This window comes from Durotheca rogersii, assembly GCF_024521655.1.
Source record: "Durotheca rogersii strain YMJ 92031201 chromosome Unknown GGS23scaffold_2, whole genome shotgun sequence".
Lineage (NCBI taxonomy): Eukaryota > Fungi > Ascomycota > Sordariomycetes > Xylariales > Xylariaceae > Durotheca > Durotheca rogersii.
Genome location: NW_026251233.1, coordinates 1,601,624 through 1,618,794, shown reverse-complemented (window position 1 = coordinate 1,618,794; position 17,171 = coordinate 1,601,624). Strand labels below are relative to the sequence as shown.

The 17,171-nt window shown below is 52.9% G+C and overlaps 5 protein-coding genes across 5 annotated transcripts; 3 read left to right on the top strand and 2 right to left on the bottom strand.

Moving 5' to 3' along the window:
* Positions 1–8: 8 nt before the first annotated feature.
* Positions 9–2,463, bottom strand: GGS23DRAFT_182091 (uncharacterized protein). Its single transcript, XM_051511640.1, has 4 exons — positions 2,181–2,463; positions 1,443–2,127; positions 764–1,374; positions 9–710 (listed from the first exon to the last, which is right to left on the bottom strand). Exons 1-4 carry the CDS (start codon positions 2,214–2,216, stop codon positions 30–32), a joined length of 2,013 nt encoding a protein of 670 aa, XP_051376246.1. The 5' UTR covers positions 2,217–2,463; the 3' UTR covers positions 9–29.
* A 14-nt stretch (positions 2,464–2,477) lies between these two features.
* Positions 2,478–4,416, top strand: GGS23DRAFT_181959 (salicylate hydroxylase). The gene has a single exon (XM_051511639.1). It carries the CDS (start codon positions 2,889–2,891, stop codon positions 4,365–4,367), a length of 1,479 nt encoding a protein of 492 aa, XP_051376245.1. The 5' UTR covers positions 2,478–2,888; the 3' UTR covers positions 4,368–4,416.
* A 445-nt stretch (positions 4,417–4,861) lies between these two features.
* GGS23DRAFT_602584 (peptidase family protein) lies at positions 4,862–6,236 on the top strand (the record flags this gene model as incomplete). The annotated part of the gene is made up of 7 exons (XM_051519348.1): positions 4,862–4,957; positions 5,006–5,462; positions 5,495–5,820; positions 5,854–5,905; positions 5,961–5,998; positions 6,042–6,157; positions 6,209–6,236. 7 exons carry the CDS (start codon positions 4,862–4,864, stop codon positions 6,234–6,236), a joined length of 1,113 nt encoding a protein of 370 aa, XP_051376244.1.
* Positions 6,237–6,991: 755 nt separating this feature from the next.
* Positions 6,992–7,924, bottom strand: GGS23DRAFT_592841 (uncharacterized protein; the record flags this gene model as incomplete). Its single annotated transcript, XM_051517940.1, has 4 exons — positions 6,992–7,215; positions 7,315–7,455; positions 7,536–7,770; positions 7,907–7,924. The coding sequence occupies 4 exons, from the start codon at positions 7,922–7,924 to the stop codon at positions 6,992–6,994; spliced, it is 618 nt and encodes a 205-aa protein (XP_051376243.1).
* A 5,228-nt stretch (positions 7,925–13,152) lies between these two features.
* GGS23DRAFT_548756 (uncharacterized protein) lies at positions 13,153–17,000 on the top strand. The gene is made up of 3 exons (XM_051515175.1): positions 13,153–15,000; positions 15,068–16,464; positions 16,515–17,000. Exons 1-3 carry the CDS (start codon positions 13,298–13,300, stop codon positions 16,538–16,540), a joined length of 3,126 nt encoding a protein of 1,041 aa, XP_051376242.1. The 5' UTR covers positions 13,153–13,297; the 3' UTR covers positions 16,541–17,000.
* The last annotated feature ends 171 nt before the right edge of the window (positions 17,001–17,171 follow it).

Here is a 17,171-nt window from a genome sequence, read left to right as displayed (position 1 = left end):
GGAAACGTATATATCAAACCTACGCGCCTTCAGTTCCCCAGTAGCATTGAATGCGGAATCATGCCCAGGATATCCAGATCCGGACATACATCTGTATCCATTAGATCGATAGGCATATCTACACCATCCTTGTCGATCGAGAAAACGCCCCTTGGAAAGGAGACGTCTAGTGCCAAATCCACGTGTGAGTCCCCATTATGCCTCGGCTTCTGTCTCCGTGCCATCTCGCTGCCTGCTGTTCCGATCTGTGAGTTTGTTTCCTCTTCCGCCTCTGGATCGTGAGAGAACCGGGGGTCATCCATGGCGTCTATGGCGTCTCCGATGGCTAGGGCGTAATCTTGCAGATCCTGTTCTCGTTCTGTCGCACTCGCCTTCGCCCTGTCTGAGGGCTGGCTTGACGGGATCCGCAGTGTGCTCAAAGTACAGTACGGCGGTTCCTCTACGGGCAGGAACCGGCTGAAGAACCGTCTGAACAGCATGCCCGGGTGCGCCAGGGCAGACCCAGGCACCAGATCCATGGCATGTACACGGAACAGCGTGTCCACCCAGCTGTTGGCAGTCTGGTAGAACAATCGCATAGCCCCGAGGACGGTGAAGACAGTCTTCAAGTAGTCGATGTATTCTTCCAATCTGCCAGCGTCGTCTTCGACACGCAGCTGGTTGAGGAATACTAGCCCAGCAAGGAAGAGAGCGTATCCGAGAAAGGGGGGCTACGAAGTTTAGTTTCAAATTCCGTCGGTAAAGGGCCAGAGTGTTCTCTTACCAGGAGAAATATCCCGTGATCCAAGACACATCGACACAGCACAGTTACGCTCCGGGCGCTCTTAACACAGCTTGCAGTTCTCCCACGTGAGAAAATCATAGGCCCCGGGAACCAGACGATTTCGCGCGAATTCTGTCCACCTCGTCCTGGGGCGCTTTCGCTCCCAGCCGTTGCGACAGGAAGAAAGATCCGGTCGAGAAGCATCCGCATGGCGTACAGCATGCCCAGCTTCAAAACGTACTCTCCGGCTCCTCCGTTCCGCAGAAGCCCCTCGAAGACGTCGTCCTCGAATGACAAGTCACCCGCGTGCATAGCCTGCAGACTGTCTACCTCCCTCCTTAATCCCATGAAGACGGACTCTTCTGCCCACGGTGCCGGGTCTGATTCTGTGAGATCCTTCCGCGACAACGAAGCACAGCGCATAAGGAGGTCCGTAAGACGCGTCAGGAGATCGGTTGGATCTCGGGACTTCACCGTTGACACATGCAGCTCCTGCCCCAGTGAGTTGAGTGCGCTGGACGTAGCAAGATAGCCATGCAGCATCTGTAGCTCCCTGTCCGTCTGGGCCCCCGGAGCATGCTTCAGCACAGCTACCAAATTCAACGCGGTTGCTGTTCATGTTAGCAAATCAGCTAGAACAGCCAACTAGAATATTCCATTCCCTGGGTGGGTGGCTCACTGATATCCTGCCAGGCTTGTAGGCCGTTCCCCTCCTGGATCTCGTACATGGATAGCAAAGCAAGGGTCAGTGCTTTGTCGAAGTCGGGTGTCTCCAAGCCAGCTAGACCCTGTCGTGCCTCGGATGCAACGGCACACGCCAAAGCCGCAGTGCCTTCCTGGTGTCTCGTGAAGCGAAAGGCAGGCGCACACATAGCATGGCACAGATGCCTCGACACCTCGCCGTCATCTAACCGCTGTAGAAAGTCGGCAGTGGATACGATCTGGTTTTGCTGGCTGTTGACAGTCGTGCAGAAGATAAAGATGAGATGCAGTGCCAGGTCGACGGAAATCTCGCACTGGCTATCGATGCAGTACCTCTCGCCTCCGTACAGTTCGGTCAGCCGCTCTCTCCACGTGCCCATACGGTCAAGGCTCATTGGGATAACTCGCTCTACGACGAGTCCCTGGCTCGATGTAGATGTGGAGTCCGGAGGCAGAGACAGCGATGAACAGGAAACCGAACCGACAGGACTGACGACGGGAACGGCCGCATTCGCATCCGCATCCGCACCACGCATGGCATCCAGGTCCGGCACGGATCCCCGTTTGGGACGCGGTCCTCGGCGTCGCCTGTGGTGGTTGAAATAGCATTCCTTCATCTGACGCTGGCAGTTGGTGCACGGAGCCGATCCGGAGCAGCGGACCTGTAGACGGAGATTTAGAACCAGTCGGCCTTCGACACGGAGTGGCGCCTTACCTTGCGCTTCCGGCAGAGTTCGCACGCGAGCATCATCTGTCAGACGCGAATACCGACTCTGTTGTCTGGCTCGTTCTCGACCCCTCAATGCGAGACATCGGGGCATGAATTTCGCATTGGGCGATAAGAGTTGGTTGTAGGGGATAGGCTATCCAGATAGCCAGGCTAGTTTGTCCGAGGGGCAGTGGTTATACCTCGAAAGCGGCGAAATTGGAGAAGCAGAACCGTCACCGGAACAGGGAAATAGTAGAGAAGAAACGAGGTTATTTACTGTTTGACGTCAAGTGGGGCAAGGCCATAGGCAAGTCACGTGCTACGAACAACCTGGATAATGCAACGCTTCTCTACAGACTGAGTTACGTGTTGGGCTGTGATACCAAACATACTCAGCCTAATAATAAGAGGGCTTCTTTTAAACCCTGTGTTGCTTATCAGTTTTCATGTATGCTCGCGGAGTAACTGATGGCTCAGAGTCTCCGGAGAAAAAAGTCGGCGTAATTAGGTAGGTACTCGGAGTAATTATATGCATCAAGGCCAATCTCAGATTCAGAAATGCAGCCAAGAAACGCTTTCATGAGGCAGGTGACCATCTTGTGAAGAGATGAAGATAGTTAAGAGTACCATCGTCAGCAAGCCACCCCAACCCTCTCCATCAACCCGGCAAAGACAAGCAAGCAAGCAAGCAAGCAAGCAAGCATTCCCTCCACCATGACCGAACCCTATGTCCGCAGTGTTGCGCCAGATGGCGCCAACCCAGGCGCGCCCGGGCTACGCGTTGTCATCGTCGGCCTGGGCTTCTGCGGACTCACCTGCGCCATCGAGTGCCGTCTCCGCGGCATGGACGTGGTCGTAGTCGAGCCCTATCCCACCTCCCGCACCCAAGGCGACGTCATCGACTTCTTCGCCAACGGCGGCATGATCATCGAGTCCTGGGACGACGGCCGCATAGCCGACCAGCTTCTCCCCATTTGCATCAACCGCAACGACACCTTCAAATTCTACAACGCCAAAGGGGAGCTCCTCTTCGAGGACATCTGGCTGAAATATCCTCATCACGCCCGCCGCCAGTTCGCAGGCCACCGCGGCGAGCTCCACACCGTCATAAGCGACTACGCCGCGCGCCTCGGCGTCGTCCTCCACCTCGGCGAGACCGTGGTTGACTACCTGGACGCCGGCACCGAGGGCGTCGACCGCACCGTTGGCGTCGTCTGCCAGAGCGGCCTGCGCGTCACGGGCGACGTCGTCCTCTGCTGCGACGGCCCCAAATCGCTAGCCCGGACAAAAGTGCTGCACCTCCCGGACAACAAGGTGAACTCGGGCTACGCCATTTACCGCGCCTTCTACACCCTGACGGATGAGATGCGCAAGGACATCTACATGAGCCGCTTCTGCGACCCGGACCACGACTTCACCGGCATGTGGGTAGGCAAAGACCTGCATGCCCTCGTCTACAGCTGGAACCGCGGTCGCGATCTCGGCTGGGTCCTCACGCACAAGGACGAGCACGACATCGGCGAGTCGTGGTCGTTCCCAGGGAAGAAGTCCGACGTCCTAGCATACCTTGACGACGGCGGCTTCTGCGAGCTGCTCAAGGAAGTTGTCCGGCGCACCCCCGACGAACGCCTGGTGGACTACAAGCTCGTCTGGCGTGGCCCGCTCGAATCCTGGATCCCCTCTGAGCCGAACCCGCGCGTGATCGTGCTCGGAGACGCGGCACACTGCCACCTGCCCACCTCCGGACAAGGCGCCTCACAGTCCGTAGAGGACGGGGCGGCGATCGCGGTCTGTCTGGACAAGGCTAAGGGGGATGTCCCGCTTGCGCTGCGCGTATTTGAGCGCATCCGGTTCAACCGCCAGCACGTCGTCCACATGTCGTCCATATCGATCCGAAACGAGTACCACCACATCAACTGGACGCGTGACTTCGTGCGAGAGCACCCCGACGCTCTGGTTCTGCGGCGACCAGACTGGGTTCTCGAGCACGACTCTCGGGCTAACGCTGAGCAGCATTTCGACCATTTGGCTGAGGACGTGCGCGCTGGGAAGAAGGGTAACCTGTCCGAGCTGTCCGTCCCGGCCGGCGGGGAGATTCTCGAGATTCGTCCAGAGGAGGAGGAGGAGGCCCGGCCTGTCGATACGGCCTTTAGCCCAATCGAGCCGGCCTCCCAGACGGTGGTAGTAGCTTAACTGTCGTCATTATATCAGTATTATTATTACCAGCCTTACCCGTGCTGTACTATAGAATCTTACTCCTGCTGGACTGAGAAATCTCAATATACATCTATCTATTCCTGTCGGAGGCAACCCTTGCTTACAGCCGTTTTCCCACCTTCGTCCCCACGAATCCTCCGTAGAAGAAAGAAAGAAAGAAAGAAAGAAAGGAAAGGAGGGAGAGTAAATTTCACTGGCGAAATTCTTGTCTGAGAACTTACCTCATGATCTTTTGCCTCAAACTTGATTCCTTTTTCCATCAATAGGTATTTGTCGAACCCCCCCGAAAGGGGAGTTGCGGGCATCCGATGGCGTATACAGTTATCTAGGTAATCAATGTTCGCAATTCCGGAATCGCGACAAGACGCTTCCCAAATCAGGATCTGAATCTCGCCCGGCTCACACCCAACTGGGTAAAGGGTAAAATAAAGGGAGACAACCAAAATTTACGAAACGCGAGGGCTTCCAATATGAAGGATTCTGCATGTTCTGCTCTCCTCGGCCTCGCAGGCTACGCAATTAGTGCCCAGTCACAGCGTCCGCTTGGACTACCCAGCGCCCAATCTGTTGCTACCTCCCAGGACACGAAAAACCCAGCGCCATCATACTGAGAGGACCTTCTACGCCTGCACAAGTCCCTGGTGGAGATCGAGTCCATCAGCAGAAACGAGCATGACGTCGCGGTTTTCCTAGCCAAGTACCTCCAGCAGCAGGGGCTCAAAACCACCCTACAGCCTATTCCCGGATACCCCAAGCGTCTCAACGTCATAGGCTGGCCCGGTTTGAAGCCGTACCCGACAGCCGCCGGGGTGCTGGTGACATCGGACATCGATACCGTGCCGCCTTTCCTCCCGTACCGGATCGGCGCACAGGGCACAGACGTCAACGCCTCGACGGCGATACGTGGCCGCGGCGGGGTGGGTGCCAAGGCGAGCGTGGCGGCCCGGGTGGTCGCTGTCCGAGAGGTCCTGCGGAGTGGCGCCATCCACAACGGGGACGCGGCCCTCCTCTATGTCGTAGGCGAGGAGCACGACGCCGCAGTAATGCGGGCCTTCTCGGGTGCGGTCCAGGGTGGGGGGGGCACCACGCTCTGGGCTTCCGAGCTGCCGTCTTCGGGGAGCCGACGGAGAACAAGCTTGCGTGCGGCCATAGGGGGCATGCGGCGTGTACGGTGCGCGCTCATGGGGTTGCCGGACACTCGGGGTATCCGCTGTTGGGGGAGAGCGCGATAGAGGTCCTGGTCAGGGGCCTCGGGGCTATTATGGATGCGGGCTTCGGGAGGAGTGAGGAGTTCGGGAACGCGACTATCAATATCGGCTTGATCAGTGGTGGCGTGGCGGTGAGTGTGATCCCAGAGGCGGCGGAGGCGGCGGTGAATGTCCGCGTTGCGACGGGACCCGAGGAGGGTGGAGACCAGGTGGCTATTAAGGTTATCAAGCGGGCGCTGAAATAAGTTGACGAGGAGGCCCTGGTTGTCGAGTGCAAGAGGGGACGTGGTGCTGTGTATGCTGACTGTGATGCTGACGGCAAGCTTTATTATTGTCTCATCTTGGAGGAGAAGGGTAGTAGTCCTCGTTGCTAACGAGTATTTCCAGGCTTTGAAAAAAGTTATTGTTAACTACGGTACGGATATCCCGCACCTGACTGAAGGGTGACTATAAACGGCATCTGTATGGGCCTGAGACCATCTTGGTGGCGCATTTAGATCACGAAGCGCTGACTGTTGGTGAGCTGGAGGAGGGCGTCGAGGGGTTCAAGAAGCGGCGGTACGATGAAGAGCACCAGGGCGGCGGAGAATATGACCTGTCCAACCTTAGCGAGAGCGGGGTGGATGAAGATGAGTAGGATGGAAACCTAGGTGGCTACCCAGTAACGAATGAGGGTCTTAAGATCATGTCTGCTGAAGTGGTCGAGCGAGGATGGTCACGTCTATTCCTTCGAACGTCCCCGCGACTTCTGACTGTCAGTCATTGAGACTATCATCTAGACTCTGGGCTTCTCAGGGTACATAGAGCACTTTTGCCAATTTTGGAGACAGGTCTTGAACGAAGGATAACAAGAGAGACATTTCCGGTGGATGATATCGTGTTCTCGAATGTAATCAACAAAGGGAAGAGAGAAGGTCGGTACGAAATATAGTAGTTACATCTCTCTTCCTCTCTTACTCTCTACTCTCTGTACTGACGTACGAGGTAAGATCGATGATGTATGAGTAAGTGATATTATTGAATCAGCTCTAGCCCGGTGGCTAATATGCGGTATCTCCAGCGGCTTGGTTCGTTACTAACAGGTCTCAGAAGCTAACTAGGGAGGGAAACAGGAAAGGTACTCAATTCAGGTTTAATAACTTATGATTATACGCCACTTTATAATGTTTTATGTAGACGAGACAGGCGCTTTCATCGCTTTCATCTTCTCCCTCCTAGCGATGGCCTGAGCCTGGCGCTCGGGTAGAATTTCCCTAAAGTTGAAGAGGTTATCCTCATTCTCAATCACGGCCCCCTTTCGGTAACGATAGCATCGATAGTCCCGTTCTCGCGTATAACCGGCCCCGGAATCTACATTAGCTCCTCCTTTTTCCGCCACTCGATCCTAATGCCCTACCTGGTCTCGGTATCGAGATCGATGCTCGTCGTAGGGGCGACGACGAACTTAATGCCGTGGAAGCGCGCGAGTACTGCGAACGAGTACGTACCGATCTTGTTGGCTGTGTCACCGTTACGTATGACGCGGTCGGTGCCTATAATAACAGCGCCAATATTACAGTGCGTGAGCACGGAGATCTTGTTATCCGGCCTTGCGTTGTGCTGGGCCTGGAGCCAGGCTGCGCCGAAATGGTCGATCGAAAGGTTGCTTTACAGGTCCTTTTCTAACATTTTTTCTGCGGCCTGGATGATGGCGGTCTTGGTGGCAGTCGGCTTACCGTTCGAGATTTGGGCTTGTCGTACTGTCGTCTTGAGGAGATTGATGGCATTGGAAAGGTCGACGGCAGTTGGGCGGCTTTCCTTGAGGAGATCTAGGCAACTGTCGATGTGTTTGACCGTCTCCTCGGGTTTGGTAGCAGCTATTTATTCTGAGTATCCTCTCATCAGCTTCATGCTGCGTCTGTCGAGGTAAGAAGGGGTGGGGAGGGGGGAAACTGACCACAGCTGCCACTGTGAAGCTCGACAGCATGCGCAAAGCTGGCTACGATCTCAATAGTGGGTGCACCACGAACACGCATCGACTTAATGCAGTCGGATGCCTCCTCGCTTGTCGAAATTACATCGTAGTAGTGTTTATGTAGGAGTCGCAGCTGGTCGAGGACCTCTAGCTTCCCGGGGCTGTATTCCGGACATTGGTGGACCGGCCGGTTGTTTTCCGGTTGTTTTCCGGTTGTCTGTTGGAAAGGGTCACGGAAGTAAGAGTGAAAATGACAACAAACTAAAGGTTACCATCGAGAGGAAGATGCGCCAGCCAGAAACAGGGAATAACCAGCTCCTCCCCTCCGTTGCTTCGGCCCGTTCCACACTTACGCGCGAAGATGTCGCCATCAGGCGAAGGGACCAAAAAATTATTCTGCCAACCTCGCCATATGGTTCGACCTAGATTCACGAGAATTTCACACCGCCTTCCCTCTTGTGCAGGGTACAGTCACGTGCACCAATACGAAGCCGAAGCCGGCTTACTCAGCGTCACTAGGTAACTACAAGGCAGGTACTTCGCTCAAATGACAGATTGTCCCCGGCGATGGAACAGTCCTTCTCAACACCCAAAGTCGCAGGTATGGATCAATCTCTGCCTGAGCATAGCCCCTCTCCTTACCGGAGATGGCTTCCACGGCGAACTCGATTGACGAAGGCACCGAACAGTCGAGTACTACGATCCATATGATCTGCACAAATTCCTGGCACCAGGCTTAGTCCCTCGCCTTCCCCTCCGACATCTGCATTGGCAGAGTCACTCTGGCCCTTTACGGCCGGTCGGCACCCTCCACATCGAGTTCCTCTCTTCCTCCCCCCCGGTGCTGTGTCTCCTGGCGTGAAGGAGGCCTTGACGATGGCTTCTAGACTGCCGCTGTGGCTGGCCGCGGCACCACCGATACGCTCGAGGTCGGGGCAGCAGCCACAGTGAGACCGATGAGTGGTAAGGAACGGCGGCATCAGATACCGGGCCTCCGGCGGACACCCTACCTCAAGGTCCTGCTCGTGCGCTGCGATGATAACGATGTGTACAAGGGACGGGTCCGGGGCGAGGTCCAGGACTGGATCAAGAAGAACGAGACGCAGCCCTCGAGCACGGAGAAGTCGGGCACGGAGAAGTCGAGCACGGAGAAGTCGAGCACGACCGGACGTCGATCTGGGTGACAACAACGACGGTGAGAGCAAGACACAACACAGCAAGAAGACGACGGATCCAAAGCATCACCATCACCGGAGAAGGACCTTTCCTTCGCATCGCTTCACACCGTCTCGGGGTTTACTAACCCGCTTGTACGGACCGCGCTGGATAGCACGGAAGACTTTTATCGCCTGTACGAAATTCTTACGGATAAGGTGCAGCGGCGTTACGCCGTGGCTAGCCACACGCATTCTGTCCAAGGGAGCATGGCCGATCTGGCCGCGCTCAACTCCCACCTTCGAAATTACGCCGCGGCCGCCTACTACTTCGTCGAGACCTCAGGCTCCCGCGACGAACTCTTCTCCCCTGCCAACGGCCTATTTCTTCATCATGACATTTGTCATGTAGCAGTTTAACCAGCCCTTATATGCCTACATACCGCACAGCGTAAATGTAGGCGTCTACGTTTTACGCAACAGTCAACAAGAACATGCTGCTTGGGTTTATTCAGGAACTTGGACCTGATGCTGGTAGTATCGCGGAATCAATTATGGAGCATGCTATCGAGGAGGATGAGCGGCCCGCCGACCCGGAACCAGATCCGTCAGGTCTGGCCATCGTGGCGGACAGAGTGGTCTGCCGGGCACAGGAGAATGACGGGTTTGATTAAGCTAAGCTACCCCTCTACGGAGTACCCCTTTACAGACTACCGCGTTAAGACCTACGATCGCGCCTTTTTACGCGATACCCTTATTTAAATAGCCTATTGTCACGTAGCAGTTGAACCAGCCATATAAGCCTACATACGCAAGGCGTACAATGTAGGCGTCTACGTTTTACGCGACAGTTATGAGCCCGGTCCGGTTGGGTGCTTTGGCTTAGTGGTTCGGTTCCTTCAATTATATGAATTCGACAGCTACCCCGGCGCGGTTGAAGCGCTAGAGCTAGACTAGAACTAATAGTAAGGCGCCGCGCCAACAAGAGGGGTTATACCACCAGGGTTTAATTCCAAGAGTAAGTGGTCATTACCTATCGAGGTTGAGACCAGGGCTTGGGAAGCCAACTTCCGCGAGATACTCAGCGCCGTAAAGGGGCCGGAAGATTTGGGATTTGGGTCTGATGCCGCCGGAATTGTAAGGCAGGTGTCTCAGGTCACTCGGTGCGGCCAGGCGACTATGTCTACATATGTGTCCCCAAATCCACGTGGACGTATCCTCGCAGTATTAATAAATGAGCCGTCGTCAAACTCCTTGACTCTGACTCGTTCGAGAAAGCCTGCACCGTAATCAATCTAGGGATTACCACGTGGCACTCGTTAATCGAAATTGTCCGGTTGCAGAGAGAGGAGAAGATCTCGATCCTCTCAGCGTCCGGTGCTACGGACCAGCTCGCGATCCAGCTCGCTCAGAGCGTCGGCACCAGGATGTATGCGACGGTGGGCTATGACTATAAGAAACAGGTGCTCGTGGACCAATACAACATCCAGCCCGATCGAATTTTCTACAACGGAAACAATACCTTCACCTAAGGCATCATGCGAGTAACGGGTGGGTATTATGGCATGGACGTAGCGATGAACTCGCTGTCGGCGAAGGCTCGCATCTTGAGAGTGCATAGCTCTTTTCCGCCGATTTACCGAGGTCGGAAAGGAAGGCATGATTGTGAACGCGTCACTTCCGATAGCACAGTTCGCCAACAACATGATGTTTACATGTGTTGATCTTCGACACCTGCTTTTTCACAGGAATAGCTTATTAGCTAGGACGGTGATCACCACGGTTGTGGGGTTGTTAGGCAACGGCGTTCTCGGCCATCCCAAACCTTAAGATGCGTTCCGGTGTTTACAGAGCGGGAAGAATATCGCAATGATTCTAATTCAAGTTGACATTTCGACTACCTATAGTTCAAGTATTACCTATACACTAGATTTCAGCTGAAAGGATACGACGAGGAAACGACTCCTCCATCGTAGAACCTGGGCCTTCGACGAGAATGCCTCATATCTCATCGCGGGAGGGCTTAGGGGGGTCGGAGGGTCCGTAGTCGAATGGATGCCCACCACGGGTGCAAAAAGCCTAATAATCTCATCAAGATCCGGTGTAGCCTCTGAGGAGGCCTCCGAGGTTACCAAGAGACTGTGTAAGCAGAACGGTATCATTCAGGCGCCCAAGTGCCATGTTTCTTCTCTAGATTCGATTCGGTGGGTCCTTAAAGAGTTCGCAGCAACGATGTCCGATTAGGGGCTGTGGCAACGCGGCGATGGTTTTCAACGTATGTCGAACCTGGCCCGCTAACTGGAATACTGGACTCGATCCTAGAGAAAATGACGCGTGCGCAATGGGATGCCACAGTCCTCTCGAAGGTCGCAGCCTCCCGGAACCTTCGTGTTCTCCTCCAAAAATTCGACTTCTTCATTATCCTGTTTCCCATCTCGGGGGTCATCGGGAACCCTGGCCAATCTAACTATGCATCTGGTTGCACATTTCAGGACTCATTGGCCTGATACCGCTCAAATAGCGGTCAGGAAGAGATATTTATCGATCTCGGCGTAATGCGGGCAGTTGGTATCGTTTCGGAAACGGCAGCGCTTAAGAGAAGCGTCGATGCCTTGTGAGGCTTCGCTCAGATCGAGAAGGAGGTGTTTCTATCTCTTCTCGGTATCTGCTGTGACACTAGGCGCACCACCACTCCCATCAACGACAGCCAGATAATAATAGTAGGACTAGAAACCCCTGCCGACATACTCATCGTATCCTTCGAGCCTCTGGGAGGAATGCAGCGGCTGTTCTTTAGCCACTTCAGCGAGGCTCGAGGCTTCCACACTTCTCTAGGAGCGACGCATAGCCTTAGCTACGTGGCGCTGTTCTGTCAGGCTGAATCCGCCGAGGAGAGGGTAGGGGTGATTGTGGAGTCGCCGATGTGAAAGTCGCCACGATCGTTAGGCATCCAGCCCGAAGATAACGACGCGGGCCAGCCGCTGCACGCCCCCGGGGCCTATTTGCTCGTTCCCATGGAATTAGCGAACTAGATCGGGAAGGAATTCGCGGCGGATGTCCTAATCGTCGGGGTCGGGGAACTGGTAGCGAGAACAAGTCAGGTCGCCTCGGCAGGCTGAGCAGAGACGAGGTTGGGTCTGTGTCGAAGAAAATAGCAAATATGAACAAAAGTAGGAGGACGAATGGAATCGAGGCCCATTCTGGAATGGTCTCAAGGTGTGCCAGCCTGCTTTGAAAATCTGGAGGGCAGTCTGTGTCCCAAAGTAACTAACCAGTTGGAGCTTTAATGGTTGCGTTGGGCACCACTGCATACGTCCTTGGCATCCATCCAGTTGTTGTTTAATATCATAGGACGCAAAAGGACTGTTGTAGTATTATGGATGGCTTCGAAGGACCAGTTGCGGGTAACAATCAGACGATCACGTACGCCGAAATATTGTCTGTAGCATTGGCCCAGATTTAAAGATCTGTCGAAGCAGGCTTATCTACACGCCCAAGAACAGCTCTCCCGGTCTGAGGCGACGCCTTGACTACTACGTTATAGGATTCGCTGGTATTTCTACGGCAGTGCCGTTTCCTGCTAGCAGAAAGAGGAGGCGTAGAGAGCCTCGTCAAAAGCCATCTTGACCAAGGGAAAGAACAGGGCTTCTTGACTACGAGCTGTAACTATTAAACGGTTTAGAAAAGGGTACTGTAACGTGGGCGTACCGTAGCTATCTTGGAGCTATTGAATACACGCGCCAACATATCAGCGGTATATTTTAAAAAAAAAAAAACCGACATCCCTACGCTCGATCCCACGTGTTAAGATCTTACTCTGCGGAAAAAATGTCTCTCACATCAACACCCGACTCACTCGTTAAATAATTGCCATAGGCTATCAAGTAAGGCTCAGTCACGACATTATGGAAACTAGAGACCGAACCACCTTTGCCAGTCAATTCGCCACTTGGCAAAGTTTACCCATTAATAGCCTCTCAAAGGCTATGCAACAAGGCTGTAGCCTGCTTGGGCCCCAATGGTGAATCTTCATAGTTGAAGAGGCCTTACACGTCGCCCAGCAGACATGCATATTACACTTCCCAGGCGTTGAAGGAAGCCAATTACGGTACACCCCAGCGCACATAAAGATATCAATTTCATACAGGAAGAAATGTAATGTTTCCTGCACCCACCTGTGACATAAACTCTCCAATAATTTCTCGGTAACAATTAATACAGATACCTAGTTTCTTCGCCCTGTTAATTTGTTTTGCTGCCTTTGCTTCCGTGTTCCCTAAGAACTTACCGCAGCATGTATCCCCCTTCAGTCTGTTGAGCTCGTCTGTTATTACATATCGTCCTGGGCGGAGCTCTTCTCAATCATAACTCATATACGCCGGCAGTTACAGTGACCTGACTCGGCTCAGCCCTTGCTCATTAGCTTTAGTTGCGTAGGTTTCCAAGCTTAATATTCTACAGAAAGGATTTCTCTTCGATAAAATCATCTAACTCTGCGTCACTGACCGGTACCTACACCACGGACGGGTATTCAGGCATTCCTGCCGACACACTTCGTATCATCTACAATTCGATCCGACTACCGTTAAGATGGATAGTCTCTTTCAGGATCAAGTGGACATGAATACAACACTTCAAGGATCGAGTCTGGAAGAGCTGCAGAGTCTTGCTCAGGTTTACGAAGACGAGCCTTTCCAGGATGGACAACAAAACTGGTTCCTCAGCTCCATATACTTTTTCCTTTTCCTCCGCACAAGCAACAAGAGCCATCTTGATCAGGCCATACGCAAAGCCAACAGTGCCATAGCCGCCACACCTAGTGACCATCCTGAACGAGCCGCTCAATTGAGTAAGCTGGGGTTTACGCTGATCCATAGCCCGGCTTCACTTCCGCACGCCGCCCTTCTCGACTTCGTTGAAGTGGTGCAGATGTTGTTGGAGCAGGGGGCAGAAATTGATGGAAAAGATGAAGATGGAGGGACAGCACTGTACTATGCGGCTCAGTACGGACACGAGGCAGTGGCACATCTGCTAGTATTCGAGTACGGCGCTAGCATAGACATGAAAGTAAATGGAGTCACACCATTGATTGCTGCAGCTGGCCATGGACACGAAGCGGTAGTACGATTGTTGCTTTCGGACCCCAGGATTAATGTGGCCATCCTCGAGGCTGAAGACAAGGATGGAGACACAGCCTTAGTCTCTGCAGCGTGCAACGGGCACAAGGCGGTAGTGCAACTGCTGTTAGAGAAAGGGGCCTTCGTCGGGGCAAACGGTACAAATGGGACGGCTCTACAATGGGCACTTAGGAATGGGCATACAGAGGTCGTGGAGCTGCTATTGAAGAAAAAAGGTGTTATGATGGATATGAAAGATGACACCCTAGAAGTTTTGCAAAACATCGCCGAGGGTCAACTACTAGAAAAGATTGAGGAAGCCCAGAAGCTCATGTTTCCCACCTCTTCGATTGAATCGTGGGCACAGAATCTGCGCTTTGTTGTCGCCGCTGAAAACCCGGATTACGATTTCGAGCTTATCGAAAACAATAGGGATCAGACCACAAGCGAACCGTATGTTGCCATATCCTATCGCTGGCGATATGATGCCAACCCAGTCAGACGACGCATACGAGTCCCTTGCAGAAACCAGCCAGGAAATTACGAAACAATAGGAACCACAGCACCATTGGATATTCTGTCCCGGGGTCTGGAGTTTGCAGCGGCCAAGGGCATAAGAAAGATCTGGATCGACCAGGAGTGCATTTACCAGAATGACCCAGAAGATAAACAGAAGGGTATTCAGAGTATGCACCTCGTGTATCGAAATGCCGCTGTTACGTTGGTGGTTATGGATTGTCACGTTCAGACACTCCAGGACGTGCATGCCATCCCAGGGATCCGCCAATTCGGGGTTCACGAGGAACTGAGGGAACGGATTGTAGGGGACAGATGGTTCACTCGTGCATGGACTATACAAGAGCTTTCTAGCTCGCCACCTGACAATTTGGCATATCTGATCGGCTGGGAGGATGGTGTGGATGTGTCTGGAGAGGCCTGGGAATTCGAAGCCACCGCTTACAACATCAAGGGCGAGCATCGCACACAGAGCGTCCGGAGGGCGTGGGAGCTGGACCACAGCCAAATTGTCGAGCTTATTCACATGAAAATCAATAGTGCCATGACCGCTAATCTTGCAGGCAACCCCCTCTTTGGTACCCTGGACCCTAGCGAAATAGTCTTCATCCTGACCGACGACAACATTGAGTCCATGCATTGGTGGGTGAGAATGGGAAGGTAAGGCATAATATCAATTATCTGATCAGGTAATTGCTCACAGTTTCTTAGAGCTAACGCTGCGTAGTTTAAATAGAGAGTCAAGACGTACACCTTCTACAGTCCGTAAATTCAACATGTCAATTCCAGCTGCTTTCACTCTCCTCATCCGTAAAGGATGTACGCTGTCTTCCGACAAACTCGCTATTATTGGAAACCTCGTCGACTGTCCTTACCGAATCGATATCGAGAGTGCCACCAAAGCCAATCTCACATTTTCTACTTGCATCATTGCCCTGGCGCTATACAATGGAGACCTGAGTCCTCTATTGGGTGAAAGGACCATGGCCGAATGGGCACAAAGGGCTTCCTCGAAGACGGACACAGAATTTCCTTCAGGGCACCTAGCTTCATGGCTACCATTCGATGAGATCCCCCTAAATATGTTATTACAGGGTCAATCTCCACATACTCGATTCCGGAGTCAACTCAGGAATGGAAGTAAATGCATAGTCCTCAACCGCAAAATTGTTGTCAAAGGTCTACTCTGGGACATTGAACCCTTTCACGAACTTGACTGCCTAAGGGATGATATTCTCAAGCAGGAGCAGTCGGGTGAAGCAAGGAACAGAGAAGAGCATGCGAGCAGATTCTTCCTCTTCCTCTTCCAGCTCCTGGTTCGCCGGCTTTTGACGTTAGGCCGTCGGGACATTTTGGAGCTCATCGTATCGGCAGTCATGGGACGTCAATTCAGATCCCCAAACGAGATATTCTACTTCATGAGCGAGTTGGAAGAATGGTTCCACGGGGAAGGCTGGTGGCCAGCACATATAGCCAAGGACACTTTTCTCACAAAAAAGCCAACTCCTCGAATGCGCGTTGCTATTAATGCAACAGGAGAAGAGCGCGGCTTGGCATACGCCTTAACGTACACAGACGCCAAAGGCGTCGATATTGCGCTGCTTAGAATGTCGGAGCCACCGACCGAAATGTCGAACACAAGCGAGAATAATCGTGAATTGGCAGAAGACCGTCCAATTATAGCTTGGATCTACAACGCTATCCGGAACGGCTTGCCTTTGGCATTGGGGAAATGCAATATTGGTGAAGAGACACTTGTTAGCATCTTCACTTTCGATCCGGCAAAGCACCGCACAGTATTCACACCACTGAGTGAGTTGGAGTACGAATTTGGAAAGAATCCCTGGATTCATTTACAACCCAAGGACTCCTTTTGGTGCGTACGTGTTTGCAAGGACAAGGTGTCGGAGATAGACATGCAGAAAGCAAGGGAAAAGCTTGGGGACACAGAGGATGGCGTTGGTACGGGTGAGATATACGTGTCAGACCAGATTCTTGAGGTCGATGGCCGCGCCACTAAGAACGAACGCGTCTACGGCGTCTGGTCTCCGAGGCTGTCCAGGTTCGGGATGCTGACGCGTGAGCAAGAAACAAAGTCGTGGAAGCAAGTGCCACTCGACCAAGGTACGGAAATCTAAGCTCCGAACATTTGTGCAAGCTAACTTTACATGCAGCGGCTCTGTACTACTGGCTTCGCTGAGCTAGGTGTGACTCCTGGGTTGGGTTCCCGGCCAATATCCCGGTCTTTGGCTTGCGTAAGCAGGATTGGGAACTCTGAGTATTAATGGATTACTGCTTTTCCTCTGCCGAGGTCAAGAGCATAACTTGAGTAACAAAGTGGTCACTCAAGCTAGCAGCAACCTGTTTCTTCTCGGAAATGATCCTTGGGTGGCTGTTGGTGGAGCTAAGGATTCACTCATTCAACATTTCGTCTGTTTAGAACGACAAATTATCAATACTATAGCCACTGCTCACTCGCTTAACGTATGACTAATTCACCAGTTATTCTGAAGCTTCGATATAGCCATTTATACGATTCCCCAGATCGCTTGAATCAAGGCAAAGCTAAGGTTAAACTAAGTCATGTTTTTTATGAGCGCGTTAGGACTGAGCGGTGGTTTGAAATAATTTCTGCATGTACTTAGTGTTAACCAGCTGGCTCCCATAATCAGGTCATTAAGAAATCCTGACTCGTGGGCCAACCAGTTAATGCCCTTACGTGCTCCCACTGATCCTTATACTCCCCTCATAACCTTAGTTGCGATGTTGACGGTATACTACTAGTCATAGCATTATGCTATAAAACAAGCGTCATTGTGATGTTCTAAGAT

Bases quoted from the DNA above. Each gene is read 5' to 3' on its own strand.
- GGS23DRAFT_182091 (XM_051511640.1), bottom strand. From the start codon at position 2,216: ATGATGCTCGCGTGCGAACTCTGCCGGAAGCGCAAG. The intron at 1,375-1,442 runs GTGAGCCACCCA...TAACATGAACAG, and splicing joins ACAAGCCTGGCAGGATATCA to CAACCGCGTTGAATTTGGTA. The intron at 711-763 runs GTAAGAGAACAC...TAAACTTCGTAG, and splicing joins ATCACGGGATATTTCTCCTG to CCCCCCTTTCTCGGATACGC.
- GGS23DRAFT_181959 (XM_051511639.1), top strand. From the start codon at position 2,889: ATGACCGAACCCTATGTCCGCAGTGTTGCGCCAGATGGCGCCAACCCA.
- GGS23DRAFT_548756 (XM_051515175.1), top strand. From the start codon at position 13,298: ATGGATAGTCTCTTTCAGGATCAAGTGGACATGAATACAACACTTCAA. The intron at 15,001-15,067 runs GTAAGGCATAAT...AACGCTGCGTAG, and splicing joins TGGTGGGTGAGAATGGGAAG to TTTAAATAGAGAGTCAAGAC. The intron at 16,465-16,514 runs GTACGGAAATCT...CTTTACATGCAG, and splicing joins GCAAGTGCCACTCGACCAAG to CGGCTCTGTACTACTGGCTT.